General features: G+C 41.3%; 1 protein-coding gene across 6 annotated transcripts in view; it reads left to right on the top strand.

Moving 5' to 3' along the window:
- Nucleotides 1-24,116, top strand: part of SYNE3 (spectrin repeat containing nuclear envelope family member 3) — a 59,939-nt gene that overhangs the window by 24,276 nt on the left and 11,547 nt on the right. For 5 of the 6 annotated variants that reach the window (XM_086891940.1, XM_086891941.1, XM_086891944.1 and 2 more), the window contains exons 2-17: nucleotides 1,720-1,877; nucleotides 4,873-5,045; nucleotides 5,462-5,771; nucleotides 10,759-10,920; nucleotides 11,650-11,994; nucleotides 13,153-13,289; nucleotides 15,174-15,321; nucleotides 16,063-16,245; nucleotides 16,498-16,641; nucleotides 17,459-17,593; nucleotides 18,553-18,714; nucleotides 19,450-19,613; nucleotides 20,497-20,620; nucleotides 20,795-20,950; nucleotides 21,594-21,743; nucleotides 22,972-23,010. In XM_086891940.1, coding sequence (XP_086748066.1) covers nucleotides 1,720-1,877; nucleotides 4,873-5,045; nucleotides 5,462-5,771; nucleotides 10,759-10,920; nucleotides 11,650-11,994; nucleotides 13,153-13,289; nucleotides 15,174-15,321; nucleotides 16,063-16,245; nucleotides 16,498-16,641; nucleotides 17,459-17,593; nucleotides 18,553-18,714; nucleotides 19,450-19,613; nucleotides 20,497-20,620; nucleotides 20,795-20,950; nucleotides 21,594-21,743; nucleotides 22,972-23,010 — 2,690 coding nt within the window. Of the gene's footprint in view, nucleotides 1-1,040; nucleotides 1,287-1,719; nucleotides 1,878-4,872; nucleotides 5,046-5,461; nucleotides 5,772-10,758; nucleotides 10,921-11,649; nucleotides 11,995-13,152; nucleotides 13,290-15,173; nucleotides 15,322-16,062; nucleotides 16,246-16,497; nucleotides 16,642-17,458; nucleotides 17,594-18,552; nucleotides 18,715-19,449; nucleotides 19,614-20,496; nucleotides 20,621-20,794; nucleotides 20,951-21,593; nucleotides 21,744-22,971; nucleotides 23,011-24,116 lie in introns of those variants that run through there. The other variant, XM_086891942.1, reaches the window with a different exon arrangement.

Below are 24,116 nucleotides of genomic sequence, written 5' to 3'. Positions count from 1 at the left end.
GTTTTATTTTTTTAAAACTTTTCAAGGTGAGGTCACTCTTTTTAAAGCTACTCTCAAGTTCTGAGAGCTCCAGCCTTAGGTTCTGTCCTGTCTGACAGGTCTCACTTAGAGAGGAACTCCCTCTTTCATGCAAATGCAGCTCTGCTGGTCTGCACAGGGAGACCTGATCCCATCCTCTGCTCCAGCTGTCCCCATGGTGGTGCAGTAGCTGCTCTCCAGGTGCAGTTCTTTCATTCTGTTCTGGCACCTGTTGAGTATAAAGCCTGCTGACAGCTGGGAAGCAACAATTCAGCCTGTTGTGAATGCTGACATTTTATTTCCTCTGGTCTAATGTTGAAGAAAACTCACTGGGAGCTGCAGGGAAGGTCCTCTGATATTGCATGAATCCTTTTATGTGGTGAAAAGGAACACTGGCAGCATGGTGGGGAGCTTTCTGCTTGTGAGCAGAAGGATGACTCCCCTTGTAAAGACTGAGCTGCTGAGAGCTGTGGTGGTTGCAAGGCACCATTGGTCCAGCCTCACCAGGGGCCATGCACTGCCTCTCACTCTGAGCACTTTCTTCCACGTGAATCATTTCATGGAAACTGAGGGGCTCTGTGGAGCTGAATTCTGCACAACAAACTTGGGTTAATTAAGTCTTAAACTTTGTGCTGAAAAAATCTTTCAGTGATGAATAACAAAGGGGAAGAGTATTTTACTTTCCACAAAACACTGGCTGCTTGGCTGGCAGTAGTTGTAGGATGTGATCCAAACCCACTGAATGTCAGTGGCTCTCATTCTGTTCACTTCAGTGAAGCTGACCTACAGGGTGCTTTGTTATGGCTCATCCTTATTAGTCAAGTTTAGTCCAGCAGTCCTAGGGGTGAGCCTGGGATGGCTTTGCTCTTTTGTACAGCCACAAAGGAGGCTGTCTGGGCAGTGAGGAGCTTGTGCTCTGAACAGAGACATCAACAGAGCAAACAAGCACCATATGTTCCTGCTGATTGGGAATGGGCAACAGGAGAGGGGGAGAGGAAAATTAAAAGCTTGGAGCTTGGTATGGAGTAAAAGAGATGGCAAAAGATGACATCCACTGGTGTTGATAATCCCCTGGGAAGGCTTGTTTGTGGCTTGTCTTGGAAGTTGCTGGCCAATTCCTGTTGTCTGTGTATTGCAGACTCACTGCATGTGCATTCTGGTAACCTCTGCATGGTCTTAGCAGAAGTTAGCTGAGTGTCTGAGCATCTGATCCTCTTTCAGCAGCTTTAACACCTCTACAACAGCAGTTTATACACCTCTTAAGTTAAGTGTGTGCCAAAGTACTTCGTTTGGTGTCAGGGCTCAGTACATGAGCCTAGAAGGGCATTGGGAGAGCTTTACACTGACGTGACTGGGAAGAAACAGAAAGTGTTTGTGTTTGGTGTAGCTAATCTGGAATACACCACAAACACCAAATTAATCTCATTTAAAAGCTTTGAATTAAGTCTGTTTACTGTAATGGAGCCTCCCACAGTTCTCCACCTTCTTTTTGTTTCCTGGTATATTTTCATTTGGGAAAGCTGCAGTGTGAATATGTTCTCTGTGCTCAACTGAACAGCTAAACTGCTGCAGGTTTTGGTATTACTGTTCAAAATGAAAGCCACATCATCAGCTTTTCTCCCTTGCTCCTTTGGATTGCCTTTCATTCCTGTTCAGGTCTTACCCAAAACCTGCTTACCTCCCTATTTCCTATCCTTTCAGCTCCCTCAAATGCGATGACTCAGCAGCTACAGGATGAATTTGACAGTAGCGTGGAGAATGCAGAAGCTTGGATGAAGGCCATCCAGGAGAGGCTGAGGATCAATGACAACACCAAAGGACCTCGATCTGCCCTAGAAGCCAGACTGAGAGAGACTGAGGTAAGGGAAGAGCGGTGGAATTCCGAGAGGGCTCTCACTGCTGCCCTTGTTACAGCAGTTATTGCTGTGAGCTCAGGAGTTCTCCATTAGGAAACTGTCAGCTGCCCCTGCTTGTTGGAGCACTGGACCTGTGTGGATGGGTTCACATCAATATTATTTTTAAATTTTCTGTTTGCAAATTGTTTATGCATGTAGAAGAAGAGAATGGCAATTTCTTATCACAGGCTTCAAACTTTTCAGATTGATTTGGAACACTAGCAGCAGGTTTGGCTGGTTAAAATATTTACACTCACCTCAGGCCTGGAACAATTTGGTTGCTGCTTGCAATTTCCATAGTAATTTGCAGACGACCAGCATATAGTATAAGAGAATCAGATCACGTTAGTGTTCCATCCCCTCCAGGACTCTGGCACTGATAGAAAAAGATTCCAGTGTCCTGCTAATGGGCTGTTTCAGAGTAATTCCTTTGTTCTTTTCCATAGCCCTGATGATAACAGGGTTTACAGATCCCCTTTATGATCTGTTTAATGAAAAGGTAAAGGTTCTCATTTTTCCTGGTTTTACTTAATCTGTTGTATAACTCTTCTCGCAGAGATGCTGCTGCAGATTGTGCCTGCTCTCTTACAGTGATTTCACATCCATTAACTTCAGTTTCATTAGATGTTATCTAGGTCTTGTAATCTCAGAGAAGGAAACACTCCTGTTTGTCCCATTTGTACCATTCGTGATTGGAGGGAGTGGTGATATTTCTATGACTAACACTGAAACTATTTTTATATTTTTATTACCTTTAATTCCAAGTAATTTGTTCTTTAATTTAAATGGCAAGATCTTTCCCATGTTATTTACCCCCAAAGCCTCCCTGTTGTGTGTTTACTTATATTTGGCCTGCCTCTTGTGAAGTTTAACAAAAAAAGTTTCAAGCTTACAGGATAGATGATGAGGTGGTTTACAGTGATGTCTTCAGCCTTTTTCCTTTGCTGTGGTTTATTGGAGGATGGATCCTGCCTCTGGCATAATATAGAGACTGTTCATGGAGTGATGGATGGTGGCTAGACTTGCATGTCAGTCATAAAAATCTGAAGCATCTTATCTTGGTCTGTAATTTCGTTTTTCTGACTTTAAATTATTTTCACCCTTTTGTCTGGGAAACTATGATCTGTACAGTCTCAAGAAACACTCAAGAGACACAGGAACTCAAGTAAAAGAGTGGTAGTTTGGCAAAGGGGGAACATTCATGGCAGAGATAACAAGTTGTAAGGTCCAGAGATTTATGATGATGTGATATGGCCTGAATTGCTGAAACCTGTTTACTTCTGTGGGCTTTAGAGGAGGTCTGTAACATGCAAAAAGTCATGTTAAGAGATTCTTTCACCTCAGACTTTGGAGATTCATCATTCTAAAGATTAACAAGTTCTTTCTTCCTGTGTGTACCTTAACTCCTGCTCCTTCATCCTACCTCCTTTCTGGGCCTGGCTTCTGTCTCCAACTCAGATGTCCTCATGATGTGCTCACTGCTTTACCTATTGGCTGTTTTAAAATCCAGTGATCAGTTTTCAGTTCCTTTCTTGCACCTGGCTTGCCAGTTTTTTTCATGCTTCCTTCCTGTGGTTTATTTCCTGTTAATTTGTTAATGAAAATGTCAGCCAATGAGACAAACCATGTAAAAAAACAGATTTGAAAAAGAAAAATTATTGTACAGCCACTGCTTTCTCTCCAGCTGTTGTTTGCTTCTAGTTGCTGGAAAAATATCAGGCTTAGAATGCAACTTTACTCTTACACTGTACCTGTTGGATGATAGCTGGGCTTGTATTTTCTTGTTTTGACCTGTGTCCCTGTTAATCACACCTTTCTTAGTAAATACCTTTTCCAAACAACTGTTTATACATCACATGCAGGTGTGCTGCCTACATGCCAAAAGAACAGGCTTTGCTTTTCCCAGAATGTGTGACTGGAGATCCAAAGGCCTTTTACTTGTCTCACCTTTGATCATGTGAGATCAATGATCAAATTGATCATTTGACATGATCAAATCCCATAGGCCTAATTTGACCAAAAGTAATCGCTGATTTTGAAAATCTTTCATTATAGAAGCCTTATTCGTCAAATTAGAAAGGCTGCAGTTTGCCAGAAGATTATGGAAGAGCAGCAAGAAAAGCTAATTTGATAGTGTCAGAAGTTTGGATAGAGAAATGTTGGATAGAGAAATGTTGAAATCTGACATCCGAATTGGTGGATAATTAATCTCTTAAATTGTACAGAACTTGTGCTGATTTTTCCATCTCTGGACACTTAAAATTAGATGACTCCACTTTCAGTTCCTGGCATTCCTATTTGCTTTAGACACACATTTTCACCAATTTATAACTTAGCAATTTAGGGTCGAAGTAAAATTTGGTAGCAGGCAGAAAATTCCACTAGTTAATTTCTCTTGGCTTCTTTTCTAAGCCAGCTTTTATTTGCACTAGGAAGCTTTTTTAATATGCTTCATGATTTCTTATAATATAGCTTAAAATTGAGAGGTTGCAGTGTAGCCTGTGGAGGTTGCCTCTGTGCTTTGGCAGGTGGGGGAGAGCAGCTGGCAACACAGTGCTGTAACCTTATAACAGCAATGGAAACACAGCCACAGGCATTTCATAGAGGATGGTCTGGTTTTTTGTAGCTAACTAAAATGTTTTTCAACTGCTGTGTGGTTTTCAATTAAATTCAGTCCTTTAGGATGTTTAAGAATAAACATGTCTGAAAAAACATTCATATTTTCCTTCCAGGAGAAACTGCAGCACTTAGGTGGGAAGGGTTAATTGTCTGTGTTGTATATAAACATTTCCATCCCGTGGTAGTGTCATGTTAACAACTGGACCCTCTGATCATGAGGGTCTTTTCCAACCTATGTGATTCTATGAGTTCATGATTCCTAGGTAAAAACAAAGTTTACATGTCATCAATTGTGCTTGTTTTCTTCCCATGCTTTCAGTATAATTTTTTTTTCTCATAGAAAATACGTGCACTGGAACCAGAAGGCAGCTTGAAAATGGACTTGATTCTTGTGAAGGCAGATGCTGCTCTTCGCAGCATCAGTGAGGATAAGAAGCATGAGGTACTCTCCAAACTAAAAGACATTAAAGCCCTGTGGGAAGAGACAGCCATATACATTACTCATTGTCACAGGTAAGACAAACATACTCCTGGGTGTGTTGAGGCAGCTGTTTCCTCCCGTGCTTTCATTAAGTGCTTCCTGCTTCTCTCTGCTGCCTGGATTGTAGATAGCAATTCCCTGCTAATCCCAGTCCCATGAGCATTTTGGGGACTGTGTGGGGAGAGAGGATCAATGAGACCTCAGTGCTCTGCCTTCACACCCACCCCCCTCATGGAATGATGAGTTTGGTCAGGCACAGGCACCTTTTACAGAATATTTCCTCCCCAAAGCAGAGAGGACCTGGGAAGTTAATCCGAGCCCTGTGAAATCAGAGCAAGTTAAAATTGCTGAGAACCTTGTGCACTGCTTTAAGGCCTATTGAGATTGTTGGTCTCCACTGCTGCCATGATCATTTCATCTAACTCCTCTCTCTTGCTCTCCCCACCAGCCGCATTGAGTGGGTCTGGCTGCACTGGAGCGAGTACCTGAAAGCCCAAGACGAGTTTTACACATGGATTCACAACATGAGGGTAACCTTGGAGCCTGACATTGAGTTGCAGCTTGGCTTAAAGGAGAAGCAGTGGCAGCTGAGCCACGCTCAGGTTTTGCAGAATGATGTCCTAAATCAGTCAGTCCTGCTGGAAAGGCTGCTGGAGGAAGCCACTTCATTGTTCAGCAGGATAGGTGACCCCAGTGTTGATGAGGATGCTCAGAAGAAAATGAGGGTGGAATATGAAGGAATCAAGCAAGAAGCTCAGGTACACTTACAAAGAGTGGGATGTGTTCAAATTCCTCCAATCTATGGTGTTTGCTACTTGCTCCTTGAGTGATGGGGCTTAGCTGGTAGGACTGCTAAAGGAAACAGGGCTGGGGAGCCCTGTTCTTTCAGTCAGTGGACTGTTTGAAGCAATTGTCAAGTCCCAAGATGAGCTGTTGTCCTGGGGTGATGTTAATTGGGATGCTCTTACATGGTGCTTTATAGTGTGTTGCTGTAAAGTAACTGCAGGCTACTTGCTGTGACCTAGTGGATATTGCTTTAGGTCATCTCTGTATAAGGTTTGAATTGTTCCTTACTTTCAGCACATTAGTGGTTCATGTATAACCAGAGGCAGAGTACCCATTCCAGGAGCCAGGGAATATGACATGGACACTAGCATTAGTTGAGACCCAGAGCTCCCTCCCTGCCTGCAGAACTGGGAAACACGGCGGTGGTAGTCAGCTCTGGCCCAACACTTTGCTCAGTGGCCAGTTCCACTATCTGAAAGATTCTCATGCACACAGATACTAATTCTTGCCCAATACTAATGTTCCAGCTTGAACAGTTGTTAGATAGGCTGGTGTAAGACATCCTGCTTCATCTTTCAGTGCCAGTGATCTCCTTTCACCCTATTTCTGAGTAAAGATTTCAGAAAATGTTTGTACTTTCCACTTCTAAAACTCAAATAAAGACAGGATTAGACCATGTGGTATGGCCAAGGGGCAGACATCTGTGGATGGGCAGAAGAATTCAATTTCTTACTAACCAAATCAATAGAAAAACTCAAAGGGATATTTTAAATATATATATATAGAGACATTTATACCAAACATATAGAAATTGAAACCTAGTTTTTGCTCATAGTGACTTTCAGGAATTTCATAGGCTAGAATTACCTGGTGCAAATAGAATTTATTTTCATTACATTGATTCTGCTGTCTACCTCTGTTATAATGGTGCCTTCTGTTAATTCCCACACCTACACACCAGTCTAGAACTGGAGTCTGACAGTGATGGATGCTTTCCCTCCCGTTGTACAAAGTTAACTTCAGATCACACTTAAAGAACAACAACATTGGGATGCTTGCTCCATTTCCCTGCTTGCTCCATATTTTCTCTTTTGAAATGAAATACCCCAAGCCCCAAAAGGGACAGAAAACCCCCTAAGCTGGCATCTTTTGTGAGCATGTAGTTCAGATACTTTTCTAGCCATAAATATGCAATTACTGCTAATGTCTCTCCAAAATGTAGAGTATATTTGGAAATTCTGTAGCTGCAGATGCCCCAGAGAAGCCACCAGCAGACTTGGGCCTCAACACTGATTATTTATTTTTAAAGGTTGTTAGCTTGATTACAAGGCATCTGGATATACAAATAAGAAGGTTTCTGGGACTTCAGGTGTTGTCTATCTAGATTGCCATTTAAAATTACCATTCATTCCCTCCTCACCAAAATTGTCTTTGGTTTTGAAGCCAGAGACAGTCATTAGTTATTTTAATAAAGCTGTTCTTTCAAACAAGTAATTTGAATACTCAAAGCCAGAATGTGACCTCTCTGAGACTGGTATTACATAGTGTGATTTCTCTAACCAACTTGGATATGTGCTGGTGTAAATGAGATCAGGAAGTGGCTCATATTAGTTAGACAAAATATGTCTTTATGTTTCCAGCCAACTGAGACACTAGAAAAAGCTTTTCTTTGGCATTGGTTATAAATACTACATTTCATAGAAAGATGGAGTGAGAGAATCCAGCTAAGAAATCCCTCTTTCAGGAGGTATGGAACAAAGAAGGGAGTTGGAAAGCCTTGGATTTTGCAACTGAAGTAAACGAGGAGTTTATAATCTAATGCCAAGGTTACAGGCACCTTGGGAATTGCGTTGGAAAGTGTAACTCTTGTTAGAGAAACCCTGCCACCTCTTCCAGCGGGCAGGAGGAATGAAAGAGACAGGAATTGTAAGGGGATTGCTCTGGCCCCTCACATGATGGGAGGCCAGACTCAATGTGACTTGCAGATGCCAGCTGAATGCCTGAGCAGAGGAGGCTCGCTGGTGTTCGTAGATTACACTGGTGTTTGAAGAGCATTTTTAGACCTTGTGCAGTTGTCCAGCTCTATCAGAAGGCAGGCTCTTGGACAGTGTTTCTTAAATGGTTTGCCTGTGATATTGCTTCTCTGCTATGAGCAAATGGTGGGAAGGCTTTTTTTTTTCCTTAGTGCTAGCATGCGTCTTTAACATTCCCAAATTTTAAAAGCATATCATTTAATTGTGTCGACAGGAATATTTTTAGATGTGGCAGCCATTTCCTACATGCTTTGCCTTGCCCAGGAAATTAAAAATACACAGAGGTGAATGGTTGTTTGTTTTAGCATAAATGAGGATTGAAGATATACATGATATACAGGATTTTGATATTTAGGAAATATATTAAATACTGAGCACATCAAATTCATTTCAGTCCATGTTGTCTCTGTTAACTGAAACCTAGATACTTAGAGTGGTTTACTAAGGTACCCCAAGGGTAAGACTAAAAGCACCATGAAGGGATACAGGAGCTTTCTGTACTCTCCTTGAGATTCTACAGAGGGATTTAAAGTAGGAACTTCCTTTATGTGCTCTAGTCTGCCTTTCAGAAGAGGCTCATTTGCTTTCACTGACTTTGAAGGGAGCTTAGGGGAGAAGGCTTCCTAAGCCTCTGCCCACCTTCCCTGAGTAGCCAGGGCTGGACATATTCTACCCAGACACATCCCTTTCTCTGCAGCCCATGGCAAACCTGTTCTTTTCCTGTCTGTGCTCCTATTCTTTGCAGAGCTATGTCCTTGCTTCATGTCTCCTCACATTAGCCAAGTGAATGCGGATGTTGAATTTCACACTGTGATGCTTTCCAAACATCTAACCTAACAGGAGCAAGTGATACCTTATTTTTCATTTTTGGAAAGTTTTCCTGCTTAACCTCTCATGTGGGGAGGGCTCAGCCATCCCTTTGTAAGACTTTTGTCTGACAGCTGGCACAATCTGTCCGGATCCATGGCATCTATTTCTTGACCTCACAGGCCAGTAGTACGCCCAAACTGCTTAATCCTTTTTTTTAGCTGGCTAAGGGTAAGTTGTTTTGACTTCCTTTTGAATCCCTTGTATATCAGCCTAAGTTTTTTGAGCTTAATAACATCTCTGCTTTGTTACTCTGATTTATGGCTTTTAGAGCTTCTGCCAGTAAAACAAATTAATCTAATTCCCTGGAGTCCATAAGCTTGGCCTGACTTGGTTCACTTTGATGTGCGGCCCTTTTACACTGCTGTAGGGAGTGTCTTCTTCAGGTCCTTAAGCTGAGGTGGAAGCATGAATTGTTTAACCTCTGCAGATCTGAGAATTGACACACGGGGACATAGTAAGTGAGGTGTTCTGCTGGATACATCTTGGCCACAGAAGTCTGCAGTCATAATTCTACCTTTTGGTTTCATCCAATCCTGTGTATGGCTGGTGCTATGAAAGGTTATGCTCTAATAAATGGGCAGCATTTCATCCTCCATGGGAAGCAACTGTCCCTTAGCTGTCCCCCTTCTGTCCCACTGCAAGTCAGCTAACTTGAGGGGAGTCACTCTGGATTTGCAAAAGTCAGCAGAGACTGAGGTGGCAGTGTGAAAAACAGACTGATGGTGTTCCACTCGCAGGGTGGTGGCTCTGAGGTGCACCATGGGCATTCCCTGTCCCAAAGGTGAAGGGCAAAGTCCCTGAGTGCCTGCCAGCCCCAGCACAGGGATCCTGTTGGCCTGGCTGGGGAGCAGGCTGAGAGGATGGGCATGGCTCACTGCCACCTCAGGCAGGTTGGCAGGTGTGGGGGCCTGTCCAGAGCCTGACAGGGACAAGGGAAGTGCAAAGGGGACTCTTCAGCTCTACCCACCATTGCAGCTGTCACTCCACTTGCCATGGAGGGCAGCTGCTCAGAGGCCACTGATGTGTCCTGTGTTACACAAAATGAAATGTGGCCCACTGTCTGTGAGAGCAAAGGGTGCTTTCAAGGGTGCTGCAAGCACTAAATGGATTGCACAAGGAATGATTTAATTTTTTTGAATCTAATGTAACCACACTGCACCTCAATTGGCACCTCCCCATGCCAACTGGAGAAGGGCAAGAAAAAATCAGTCTGGTTTTGCAGAAAACAACATTTACATTGAATATTGTATGAGTGAAACAACAGGGCAGGTGATTTGTGTCGAACTCAAAAAGGCCTGAACTTGGGCTGGCAAGCAAGGCTAGTCTGAGCAAATGTAACTCTGACTTTTAAGGAGTGCCAGACTGGATCAGCAGGCAGCAACTCATGATGTGCAGGCCCTTGTAAATTCAGGATTGTTGGTTATAGGGTGCACAGGCAGTAAATTGAAAAAGGAAGCCTGCTTTCCATTGGCTTGAATTTGCTTCCAGTCTGTGATACCACCACAGAATAGTTTGTGACCTGCTAAGTAAGTACAAAAGGGCCTGGGCTACATAGTTGAAGGTGATGGTCATTTCCCATGAAGTCTGTTTAAATAATGAACAATTTAAAACAATTTTCACACCTCTAGTGCATTGTCTTTTATTTTCATTTTGAGAGATAAGGCAGATGTGCCCGTCTTTATTTTTAACCTTGTCTCTCAAAGTGAAAACCAGAATCAAACTTCTGTCTCTTTTTTTTCTAAGAAAGAGAGTAGGAAGGTTTGTAAAACCAGAAATTCATCTAACAGGGCCTTGCAGTTTGTGTTCCTGGAGACTTAGACATTGAGAGCCTGCAGCAAAATCCAGACAGGAACAAGCCTTTGTGTAATTTTGTGTTCTGTTTCTCAGGGTAAACTTTGAATTCCTGTGGAGGCCAAGTGTTATTTGGGCTCCTGAAAAGGGAATCTTGTTTATAAATTACAAATACATTGTAATTTATAAATTTATAAATTACAATGTAAAGGGAAAACAGCCAGATAAGCACAGTCCTCACCACTTCTGATGTCTCTTTTTACAGAACAGAGTGAAACTTCTTGAAATGATAACCAAGGAACATGAGCAGTACAGCGCCAATGTCAACCAGTTTCAGTCGTGGCTGAATGGTGTCACAGAGAGATTAAACTGCTGCATTGGAGGAGCAACCAAGTCTTCATCAGAGGACAAGCTAAAGACACTGAAGGTCCTTGAACAATATAGCTCTAACAGGGAGTTAGGATTGTGTGTTTTTCATGCCCGTATGTGTTGCTCAAACTATACCAGGGTGTCCTTGAGAAAAGAATTGCACATACAAAATAGATGGTGATTTTAGCATGGTCTAGGGCAGATGAGGTCCTGAAACTGTTTGTATGTATGGCTCTTCCAGTATGAGTCACAGACTGGTCTGGTTGGTTTTTCTTAAAGCCTGATCTCCAATGGTTATGTGATTCCTTGAGAATCATGTTTAAATAAATCAGATTTGGTAAACATGATCCAGATAGACCCTGAAGGTTTACAGTTTTTGAGAGTTTAGAGCTGGTGATGAAAATACCAGTTTTGAGAACAATATCCTTTGTTTTGGTGCCAATGTTTTTAATGTTTAGCTTAAAATCTCTGAGATCCAACTATTAATATATGTCTAGTGCCTGCAGCTGCTGTTCTCTTTGTCAGGGATCTCAGGTGATAAGCATTAATGAAAACCAGTATTTTCAGCATCAATGACAATTAGTATTACTCAGAAGGCAGTCAGATGACTAACCCTGGCTTCTGGTCACTTGAAAAAAGACATATTTTGAAATAAGAAGTGAAAACCAAAATACATACAACCAGGAGAGGTGATCTTTTCTCCTACTGATTTCAGCTTTTTCCCCAGCTTCCCATTCCTAAAGATAATCTTTAATAAACTTTTCTTTTTTTTTTTTTTTTTTTTCAGGAAATTGCCAAAGACATTAGGAGTGGTGGAAAGAAATGGAAGCACCTTGAAAGTCAGTGTGCAGAAGTGATTCAGAATACCTCTCCACTTGGATCTGCAAGACTAAAGGATGAGCTTGAAGAGCTAAGAAAAGCCTTGGAGAAGTTGAAACTTCTGAGTAGTGAGGAGGAGGAGAGAGTGCTCAAAATCCAACAGTCTGAAAGTGCCTATGAGTCCCAAGCCAGACAATTAGAAGCAGACATCCAGAAGCTGAGAAAAGATCTGCAGAGACTAGAAAATGACCTGGACCCTGGGGAAGGGGAAAAGACTGAAGATGAATTTGTAGCTCTGTGGAGAAAATGCAATGTAAGTTGTTATCCTTTGTGTGGAGGATCAAGTGCAGCCGTAGACTGAGCGTGCAGAGTCACATCCCACAGATGCCTGTCCCATTGGTTAGACATGATAAGGAAGGAGTGTGAGAGTGTGTGAAACACACTGAGGAAAATGTGACTGCCAACAATGGAATCCACTGTCCCAGCCTTCATCTTACACTGCACAGAAGGAGCAGGGTTGGAGGATGTGCTGGAGTTTGTGCCTAGAGTTCAAAGGGATCATATGCAAAAGGCACAATACAGAGCAAGCAACACAATTTGCTCCACTTAAAAAGAAGCAGGAAATTAATGCCTCACTGTATATATAAATACACAGACACAAGTGCATTTACATGTATTTCTGAGGTATTTGGTATTTGATACATTGCTGTATCATATCCTTCATCTCTGTAAGATGGGTATCTCTCTTTCCTAGCAGACACATCATCAATACTAAGAAGTCTCAAGATTGTAACAATCCAGTATTTACACCAAAACCAATCTGCTGCAAAAATGAGTGCAAAAAATCTACTTAATCACACATGAAGTAGATAAGAATCTTTACTACTCGTTTCCTCTCGAGGGCTGGTTTTGCATTTATTATCTGTTCTCAAAATGCCTTTCATTGCTGTTTGCATGTCTAGAGCTATGCAGGACTAACTGGGAAAAGTGTATGCAAAAAGGATCCAAAAAATGTAGACTGGTTCAATCCATCTACATTTGCATGGGTTTTAGTTGTTTTTGTTTCCCTGAGTCACCCTGGAATTAACATTCTCTATATGTGAGTCTCTGAGAAGGATCTGTTCAGGGAAACAGATGCTGTTAAGACTGCTCCAAAAATGCAGCTCATGTTATATACTTCAATCAGTGAACTGAAACCAGGCCTGTTTGTGATTCACTCTGTTCAAACAGTGAACCCTGCAGATCAGATGCAGAGGCTGGGCACTGTGAGGGAAGGAGAGAGAGCCTGCTGGAAAAAAAAAAAACTGTTGCTGAAAATGTTTTCTGTCTTAGCAAACATCATATTCCTTGTAACCAGGAAAAAAGCCACTGAAGGGGAATTTGTGCATACCCTGAGACACAGCCTTACTTCTTCATTTCATATACCAGACACTACATAAGGTGTGATCTGTTCATTATTTTTATAATTAAGGCAACAAGAGCAGCTCTGGCTGCAGAAGAGTCAAAGATTGAGAGGCTGAAGGCTCAGCTTAAAGAACTGCTACGGTTTTCCCAAGATGTGCAGCCACATGCTGAGAGTGTTGTCTCTGCAATACACCAGTATCAAAGGTACTGGGAGGTCTGATTATGGTGGGCAGGTGGGGGAAATCTTCTCTGAGAGATTGTCAGGGGCCTAAGAAAAAAATGATATGCCATCCAATTGTAGGTGATAGGCAGAAAGAAAAGCTTTTGCTAATTACATCTGCCTCCATGCTTCAGTAAAGCTGTAATTTCAGCTATTTGCTAGGAGCTGGAGGCTCCTGGTCATTTTCAAGCAATGATCTTACATCATTAATGTTGTGTATGGTTTGAAGAAAATTAGATTGTTGGCAGCTAATTTGATCTAATTAGCATTTCATAATAGTAATTTATGTATTTTGCTTGCCTTTCATGCCAGCAACTAGAAAATCAGGACAGGAGCCGTGGTAGTAAACGGTTCAGAAGAATTATGGCCCTCCCTTGCTGAGTTCGTTGTGGTGACTCACCAGCCTTAGCAATTATTTGGCAGAGTTTATTCCCCTTCTTCTGGCAGCTTATATGCATGTTCCTGTTTTCAACTTGCCTTGGGTTGGAAACTCTGAAAGTTTAGCCTCTCCCAGACTTCAGTGTTTCCGTTTCCAGGCTGCCTGGAATCAGGAAGTAAGAAGCTGCAGCAAATTTTGCAAACTAGAAGAAAGGATCATTTTTTTAAGGGAAAAAAGAAGGTCAGTTCTTTTCCTGTTATCCCAGCTTATTTCCCTCTGCACAGTATGCTGTCCTGCTGGAAGGGTTATAGCTCATTGTGGGAAAGGACTTCAGTTTAAAAACTAGCAAATAAACAATGTTGAAAGAGGAGCAAAGAAGGCAGGGGACTTGCCTATGAGTAGAAAATGGCAGCTGCTTCTTTGCCAGCTTCTCTCTAAAGCTTCTTTGGGAAGTCTGGCAGCTTCCCACTGAGCCTGGCAGGGGCAGCAGAGCAAATGGCAGAGGACGTGTTAAGTCAGAACTTTCTGTTTGCAGAGCTTTTGGGCCTCTGCAAACTTGCCTTTGTTTAGCCCCGTCACGGCCCAGTGACACAGGTAAGATTGCTTGTGTTTTTATAGAAAGGCAGGATTGATCCTGATTGGCATTGCTCTCACCTGCCTGTCTTGTGAGTTTGCAAGATACTGTTCCCCTATGAGCATAAAGCTTGGGCTGCATTTTGCCATGTCAGGCAGGATTCTGCAAACTGTGAGTCTGAGAAAAACAGGAGGCAGCTGCATGGGGTGTGTCACTGCTGGGCCTTGTCGCTTGGCTGGGTTTGGGATAAGCCTTTTTAAGAGAAGCCTGGATATTCATCGAAGGTTTGCAGATTAATGGTTTTTTTTTTCCAATAATAGAGCTGTGTATGTATGTGGATACATATACATAAATACAAAGCTTTTATCAGAATCACCTTTGTGTACTAATATAAATTCAAGTGGTTCTGCAAAATTAAAAATAATTGTATTTGATATAAAAATGTATTTTTCAGTTTTTGTGTTACTATCGAAGACTTTTTAATGCATTTTTTTTAAGAAATAAAACCTTATTTTTTGCAGGCAGCTGCAGTTATGTTCTAGACACTCTTGATTTGTTCCTCCCATCAGTCAGTGAGATAATAATTTGTTAAATCCCACTGGTGACAGCAGCCAAGAAAGATCACGTACAAGGAGAGGCTGCTGGCTACTAGAAAAGCAAAGTAATTCTTGATACACAGTTGCACAAAGGACAACTGTGTCCTACAGCATCTAAATAAAGTTTTGTCAGATGTCTCTGACTGACAGAGCAGCTGTTGGTATGCAACACCAGGCAGAGGCAGTAGAGCAGACTGAGGCTTTTGTGTTGTATATGGTTTACACCCCAGTATTGTGTTAATTCATGCCTTGAAGAATAGAATGTTTGGGTTTGGATTTCTTCATAATCCTTCTCTTGGTTGTCACTTTATCCTTACAGGGTTAGAGGCAAGACTTCTAAAATGAGCACTGATACAGAAACCCAACTGAGGAGACTCATCCAAAATCCCCTGCAAAGTTTTGAACAGTGGAAGCCATCAGTCCAGATGCTCCTGGAGACTCCAGAGCCAGAACTGGCTCACATCGAGGTAGCAAAGCTGTTGCTAAGTTCAGACATGTGGGTTTCACCTAGCCTGCATACAGCTGCCAGGCAGCAGCAGCTGAAGGTCCTGCCAGTGTGGCAGGAAAACCCACAGCAGGGATGGAGGTCTTAGGTCCAGCAGAAGCACATTGTTTTATTTTCTGCCCTCCATTTGGTTAATTGGAGTTGTCATCTGAGTAGGCTGCATAAAGTGCTAGATATCTTTAACAATTATGATCATATTGTTTAGCATTAGCCCAGATCTCCCTGGATGGGAAGTTTGTGGACTCTGTTAACGAAGAATTATTTGGTGATAAAGACATGGAATTAAAATGCACGATTTGTGGTGTGCCCAGCAAGGTGTGTTTGTTACTTTGTCATCCCTGTGATCTCCTGAATAAATGTGTCTGTGAACAGGGATGGAATTTATTCTCAGGATGAGTATTCAAGCTGCCCTTCCTGTTGGTTTTTTAGGCCTCTCCTCTGCACAGACAACTCTTTCCATAGTACAGCTTACCTCTCTTCCTGTTCACAAAATGGATGCAGCCCTGGTGCCTCTAACATTATCAGGAAATTTTTTCCTTTAACTGGGCACTGTCCAGGTACCTTCTGTTACCCCTTGTTGGCCCAGCATACTGTTTTTACCTGACTTTGTCACTGCTTTGGTTGTGTGACTTGTGTAAGAATAATATGGTTATATGATTATTATTTTGGTATGATTTCACTGGAAGAACTTTTTCTCCTTCAGGCTGCTCTAGCTGAAAGCTCCCAGTTCAAGGAGAAGTTGATGACATTACAGCTAAAGAAAGATTTGCTGAACAATGTCCTTGGTGAGGAAAAAGCAGCATCTTTCCTTCAAGAAGTAGCTGAAGCTTCAAAAGAGAGAGAAATTCTACACAAAAGTCTGCTGCAAAGCAAGAGCAAACTCCAGGTGAACTACAAAACCCATTTATTGTCTTTGCCTGTGATAAAGACAAAGATGAAGTCTTTACTAAGCCAGTTTTATACATATAAATTTAGTACTAATCCCTTTTCCTAGATTGATCAAATATTCAAATAAATTTGTAGTCTGTTGCATAGCCTAGCTCAGTGTTTGTTCTGAATACGAAGCAGATATTGACAAAAGATAGTGGCAAGGGGTGTAAGTTGAATGCTGGACCTGTTTTCTTATTTCTCCTTCTAGAATTTGATATTGCAACACAAGAACTTTGATGCTGGTTTTGCACCATTGCAGAAGAAATTATCTGCCATCAAAGCCAAATTAGATCTGGAGAAGGAACCACGGCCTGACCTCTTGGGTAAAAAGACTCAACTCCAGAGACTCCAGGTACATTACAGTATATTACAGGAGGAAGCAGCTGGAAGCTGTTGGTGGTACACCTTCTTGGGCTAGTTCAATTGCTAAAGAAAATGTATCCTGACACTTCCCACTGGTAGTGAAACTGCACAAGATAGATTGGTTCAGGTTAACTTCCTCAAAAGAGTTTCCAGTGGTCCACTTCCTTTTGTATCCTCCTCTTTCTGCTCTTTACCTTGTCACTTAGCTGTGACACATGCTGGATTTTCTCCACAGGCTGATTCAGCTGTACAAGATAAAAAAAAAACAACAAAAAACCAAAAAAACAACAACAAAAAAAAACCTATCAGAAAAAGATAATTTTTTTAGTTAGTGTTTTGAACTACTACAGCAAAGGGTCCAACGTGCAGTAGAGCCTGTTTGAGGCATACAGTGGGATTACATACCTGGGAGAGAGGAGAGAAGAGTGGGAGGAGAAGGGAGAGGGGATGTGACTCTGCCAAGGTGAGCTAGGACAGTTCAGCTGTACGGTGGCACTTCATCCTTGGTGACCACAGGGGTGTTATCACCATAGCTCTTTGCTGGTTATGCTCTGGCTCCTTTGGCACTTCTCAGCAACTTATCTTCCCTGTTATCTCACAGTAATATGTAAAGGACATCCAACTAATTCTTTCAGAAACATTTACTCCTAGGCCTTGAAACAATTAATTTTCTTAATGACAGTGGTTGTTGCTGCGTTTTTTTTGTCCTCACGCTGTCAAATGAAGCTGCCTTTGGTGTATGTTTTATGAAAGTCCATGCCATACCTAACGCACTACACGTACAGAATCTGTCTTTCCCTCTGCAGATGATCCAAGATGACTTGGCCGAGCTTGCAATTCACATGGAGGAGATAGAGAAGCTCGTTCAGTCAAATGCCACACACAGGCATGAAATGAACCAACTCTCATCTGACTCTCAGGCCCTGAAGAGATCACTAGAGGTAACATATGAAAGTTTTTAGTCCCCTGGGGAGTTGTCAGTTGCCTCTATTTAGAAATATTTTAAAAAAATCTTTGAGCATATGACATTACATGCTTTGAGTGACAGATATTTTCTTTTCAGGGGAAGAAGACATTGAATTCTTACGACTTTGATAACTATTCCAGTATTTTCTGATTGTCTCTAATGTGATTTCCCTTGGGGATAGGATGCCATTCACACAGATTTTATATCTGTATAAACTATTTCTGGTGTGAGCCTGAGGTTTCTGACCAAAAGAGCTCAATAGTTATATTATCATGATGGTGTTTGCACTTCACAGATTATGGGAGAGGGAGTTTGTATCAAAGTGCTTGGGGGTTTTATGGCTTTGTTACCTAAAAGTTAATGAGAGAAAAGTGCTGCAGTTGTATAAATACTTACAAAATCCTGAGGCATTTTGTAGCTTGCAAACATACCTATAAAATGACCTCCAGAGCAATCTCAGAAGAAGAGCTCATTAAGTTACCTTAGCTATGTAGTTCGCTATAAAATTGCATGTGTTACCTGAACATGCACTGTAGAATTCTAGTTTCAGTCTCACTCTTCCCATTTATCACTGAACTGAACTTTTTCCAAGTGAGTCTGTACAGTCATTTCTGATTGAGGGAGTGCAAGATGTATTTGCTATTGACTGGGATATAAAACCCCCAGACATGTGTATTCTTTATTCCCTTTCAGCTGAGAAGGAAAGGAGCTATTCTAGTTCTTAATACCCCCTCGTGTGGCTGAATTCAGGCCTGCAGGAGCTTGGAGGTGTTTTCCACACCACTGATGCTAAAAGGACAGGTTTTTTTGTCTCTTGTTAATAGCTGCTTTTTTTCTTTTTGCCCATGAGGTTCTGTGCCCATCATAGTGTTAGAGCCGGTAAAGATAGTGCTTTTCGTCTGTCTTTATCTGACATATTTTTATCATTTGTAGATGATGATACAGCAGAGTGAAGACCGCGTTCAGAAGCATTGGGCATATAATGACAAACTGTCTGACCTCCAGCAGTGGATCTCAGTAACCAGGGAGAAGATTGAGTCCTGCCAGGATGCTGAGGAAGAGCAGAACACCGAGGGCAGGCTGGAAGACCTGGAGGTGAGAAAAGCATCTTAGTTTAAGATGTTCATTACTCACCTTGCAGCATTCAAGTTGCAACATTAAGAGTGGGGGGTTCTAGTGAGGATTTCCTGGTTCTTTACTTCTTTACTTCCTGGAGAGTAATGATGTGTGTTTCTCCTTCAGTATCTGTTGGTTGCTGTTGCCTCTCTGCTTTGCCCTGTGTTGTGGGATGTGGGGCCATGTAACAGACAAGAGCAATGAAAATGAGTAAGAAGTGTTGAGATGGATAAAGTATTATCCAAGGACAGGTGGTCTGTTCCTGTCAGGGTCATCTCTCTGAACAACACCTGCCTTTGCCTGTGTGTACTCATCAATACATTCCTGCCATTTTAGCTGGCCTTCTACTTGTTGAACTCAGCTGTTCTAAAGCTTGCAGCTTTTCCTTGGGTAGCAGTACTTTGCATGCTGAATTCACTCCAGTAGGTTACTTCAGCTGGCAGCTGTTGCCTTCATATGGGAGACCAAAATCTTTCATGGGAAGGCTACAGAAGGAGGGGCATTGACAGCTTGCACTCTCAAACTTTTCCCATCAGCTCTTTGACCTATGTTGGCATTTTGGAAGCATCCATGGCATGTTTTTTCCTGCTAGCTATGTTCTAGCTAGTGCCAACAAAAGCAGCATAGTCCTGAACTGAACATGGCCTTCAGTCTGACATAACCTCTGCTCTACCCAGGATACCTAGGAGTAATTGTCAGGGCTTTGCCTTTCAGAGATTGCTAGCTGAATTTCCAGAAAAGGAGATCCTGCTGCACCTTGTGGAAGCTCATGGCCAGTTGCTCATGGAGAATTCTTCTCCAGAGGAGATTGTCCATATCCAGGCAGAGCTGGATCAGCTGAAGGAGTCATGGAAATCACTGAAGGAGATGGCAACTGGGTAAGTGCTCATGTAGGTCTTCCTTATGTCCCTTCAATGGGGTTCTCTTTACTGCAGTAAAAACAGACACACTTGAGGCTTTATGCTCTGTGCTGTGAATGGCCATACCACAGCACTAGAAGCAAGATGGGATTTTATTTAATTGTTTATAAACTGAAAATAGTTACTTTTAAGAAAATATTTTTAAGACTCTGTGAACCACAATGTCTGTGAATCTTCCTTTACTTCGTGTCGGAGTAGGCAGAGTCTTATGACCTGGCTCACTCTTGTACTGCCAGTCTGTGTCAGAGGAAATTTGGCTTAGACTGGGTGACTTGTGCTGTCCTGTCTCATCTTCCTGTTCTCCTTGGAGATGCCTTCAAGGAAGGTGTATCTGCAATGGGATTCGTGCCTTTTGCAAACCTACAGAAGTATAAACAGAGCTAAAAATTTTCTCTTTAGCTGGGAAATGAAAACTTAATTTATTTTGCCTCTACTGTGTAGTGTCAAAATGCTGCTCATATTTGCCAATCTATATTAATGTTTAATGATGTGCTGCATGTATGATTGTATTCATACATGCTGTCAGAACAGGCACAAAAATTAAATTACAAAATTGAGGAATTGATTGTACTGCCTTGTGTAACCAGAAAGAAAGCTATATTGCTAAGGTAATATTTTTAGTCCCCTAAATAAAAGAAAACAAACACTTGGAAATTTTAGAACTAGAGTCCTGGTGCAGCTGTGAGACACTCCAGTTGGGAATATCTTCAATAGTAATAGTGTTATTAGTATTAATAATGATATAATAACAATAGTGCTGTTTCTCCAGAGTTGTCTCCCATAGCCCCAGTCAAAATGTGGATGTCCACTGCACTGATATCTCTGGTTTTGTGTTTTCAAGTCTCCTCAAAAAGTGGCAGTTAGACAGACCAGTGGCTGACAAGAAGAAAAGAGCATTTGTGGACAGCAGATGGATGTCTAGACCTGCTTTCCACCTTTTTGATGTCGATCCCAACCATAAGCAGGTGAGATGGGGACTCTGTGTTTGCCATCATACCAGCTTCACAAGAACAATTTCATTGCCTTCATCTGATATTGTGGGTTACAAAGTTGGAGGTTAAGATTTCCCAATCAGGCCTTCAGAGGAAAAGCCTGACACAACAGTAAGGGCTTTTTTTTCCTGTTGTTCTGTATCCTAGGAGAAAATGGGAGAATGGCAAAGTACAAGCAGCCACTTAAAGCTCCTACATGACTTTGAAGAGTGGCTACGAGGAGAAAACACCAAACTGACCAAAATTCTTGCTGGGACTCCATCTTCTGCAGAGGAAATCAAGGCACACCAGCATAAACTTGAGGTGAGTTTTCAGGGGGTGAATGGAGAAAAATATTGCAGTAAGTGTGAATTCTTTCAGAATAAAAAAAAACCCAAACAACAAAACCCAAAACCACTCCACCTACCAACCAAAAACCCACCACTCCCCCAGAAAACCCCAAAAAGTCCTCAAGAACAAATAGACAAAAAATTCAAACACTAGGCTCTCTGCTTTATGAGACTCTACAGTAGATGAAGATCAGGAATTCAGGACCAATTTCATGTTTCTACTAAGAAAGTTCTGCCAGAGTAGAACCAGAGTAGAAGGGAAGGGAGTACCTGGCATTTAGCTGTTGGGTTGGACATTTCCAGTGTGGTATGGCAAAGGTGTTTTTCAAAGAGGGTGATTAAAATCAGTGCCAAATCAGTATTTGGTCTCACTCTTCCTGATGAGTATAGCCAAATGCCATGGCAATTTGTTAGATTTGTTGGATTGTTAGAAACTAAACACAGAAATATCCAAGGCTACAGGAGTCCTGCAGGTAAATTTAATATCATTGCAGGCCCAAAAGGCAATAACAAAAACAAATGTACTGTTGCATAGCCACTGTTTTTTCAAGTGCTAATTTAAAAAGTGGGGCCTTCCTGAATCCTGAATTGCTGCTGACCCTTGTCTTTGCTTTTAGGAGCTGCAGTCTCGTGTGCCTCATGGTCAGCATCTCTTTGAGGACCTCCTCCATCTTCACCCTGTCTTTGGAAATTCTGAAGACCTGGAGGACCTGCGTTACCGATGGATGCTCTACAAATCTAAGCTGAGAGAGTCCATGAGCTCGCCGGTAGGTGACAATACACAGCCCAAGCTGCTGAGCTCTGCCATTGCTCTTTCAGGTTGCTTCACATTGCTAGTCTTACTTCAACAGTATGCACGTGTGTCTGCTTAATTAACAGTTGTGCGCTTTTTCCCTTTGTAAGCTGCGCTCAAAATATTTCTTGAGATGGAAGTTTCAGACCAGAATAATAAAAGGCAAAGAGGAATGCAGCTGGGGACTGAGAGGTGTCTGTGTGTGTGAACATTTTGGATATGTGCCGGGTTCTGGGCACATGGATTTCTATTTTTTGTCCTTTCTCCAGAGAGTTATTTTTTGACAGTTCCTGCAATAAGAATATATTCACTGTTCATTATTTGTGTCTCCTGCTGTGAGACAGAATAGCCACTGACTGAACTGATTCAAAGTAACTGTGCACAGAAGGACCTAAGCCCTTTTGAAACTCTATAGCCTAATGATATATAATGAGATAAAGAGGAGGCATTTTAATGCAAAAACCAAATTATTAAAGAAGTTACTGAGTTTTTATATATAAGACATGCTAAGAATGGCAGGATTCATCATCATATGTAAGATATTCCAGGGCATGCTGAAGATATTCCCATGCTCTTAGCATAAACATACATAATTATTGATTAATATTTTTCTAGCTTAACTACTCACATTATCTGAGCAGCTTCAAGATACCATAATCAAAGGATTAGAATTTATAGGTTTGCATTTGATATTTTCTGTATACCAGTTCTTTCAAAGGTATCTGAATTTGAACACCTAAAATTTGAGGCACTTTAAAATTTTCTGCCTTAGAACACCATGTCTTGAAATCCAAAGCCTGTTTAGAACATGAATCCTTTAAAATGCATGGAAAGTAAGCATGACTTTTATTAATTAAGAGCATATTTCTGTGTTTGCCCTCAATTGTAATGACTCATGCTGTGTTTACCAAAACCTTCTGTAAGCATTAACATAGTCAGTAGGTGTCAGTAAAGTCAAAGCTATTGCTGGGACAACTGTTCATCTGCTTCAAGTAGTCAAGAACCTAAAACCATGCCACCTTTCTGCCTAATGGTGTTAAAAGGCCCATTAAAAAAAATCTCCTGCTGGTACACTCTGTCCAGGTGACCATGCATTTGAAAGAAACATCCCCTGTGTAGTGAATATTCATTTACAGGCTCCACTGGGATCTTAAATTTATGCTTCTTTTTTTCTTCTCTTCTTTTTTTTTTCTTTTAAACAGAGTGCTGGACATTTGGAGGAACCAGACAGATTCAGAAAGGCAAGACAGTTTCTTATTATTAAGCTAAAAAAAGTTTGAACAGAATTTTTTGCATAAAATTATTTTAAATTTTTCTAGAGATTTGTGAAACTAATTTGCTTATTAAGAGCCACTCTTAAATGAATTTATTTTTTTCTCCAGATTTTTAAATGGAAAAATATTACAGAGTTTTTACACTTGAACTAGGCTTACTGTATCTCTAGAAGCTAAATATCTATCTCCTGGATGGATATTTAGAAGAGGGAAACTCACTTTTTATATATATCTACATGCTATATGAATTTAATTCATTTTTCAAAAGAGACTAAGGAAGAGCCAAAATATCTCTCTAAAGGATTTAGCAGTTAAGTGCCTAAAATAATTTTGAAAATGAAGCTTCTAATTCTTTAGACAATTCTGAAAAAAATATGCTTTGGATCAATCAGCCCACCTTCTTTCTAGTGCAGAAAGCCAGAGAAAGCCCAGAGATTTGTCTAATGCTATTAGATTAAATCCTTATTCTAAGCAGCATAATTCCTCCTGTGATGGATTTTCTTTTTGAAGTGATGACATAAGAAACAGAAGCATTACAGGGGATGATAAGGAGAAGCTAAAAGAAAACAAAATGCTGCCAGTTTCTTATTAAATCAAGCAGCACTTCTGATCCCATTTTCATAAAGTCAGCAAATTTTTCTGTCACAATTTGCTTTTTTTATAGATGCTGCTCTACTTTGTACTGTCATCTCACTTTCCATTTGTTTTTAGAAGGAATAGAATAAGGCTATTTTTCTCAACACAAAGAAGATTGAATGAATAAAGTGTTGCAGGATGATAATCAAATAGTAGGTAAATCAAACCTTTGATTTCTCCTGTTGAAACTCCTCTGTAGAAGAGACCAATATTTAAAGGGTGCAGTACAGTGCATTTCAAGCATCGCCAGAAATCAAGACTTTCCTCATTCTGATGAGATATTCCTCTAATACTCAAATGTGGAGTAGCAGCTCCAATACTTTTACCCAACAGAGTACTGACCAATTTTAAGGCAGTTTTCACACTTTCCTCAATAGTTTTGGCTGCAGTTCAGCCTTCCTGAAGACCCCCAAAGACTTTCTGTTCTTGCCTGTCTG

The sequence above is a fragment of the Cyanistes caeruleus genome, chromosome 6 (genome assembly GCF_971803275.1).
Source record: "Cyanistes caeruleus chromosome 6, bCyaCae1.hap1.1, whole genome shotgun sequence".
Taxonomy (NCBI): domain Eukaryota; kingdom Metazoa; phylum Chordata; class Aves; order Passeriformes; family Paridae; genus Cyanistes; species Cyanistes caeruleus.
Note: the sequence above shows the minus strand (reverse complement) of the source record. Positions and strands in the feature narration are given on the sequence as shown.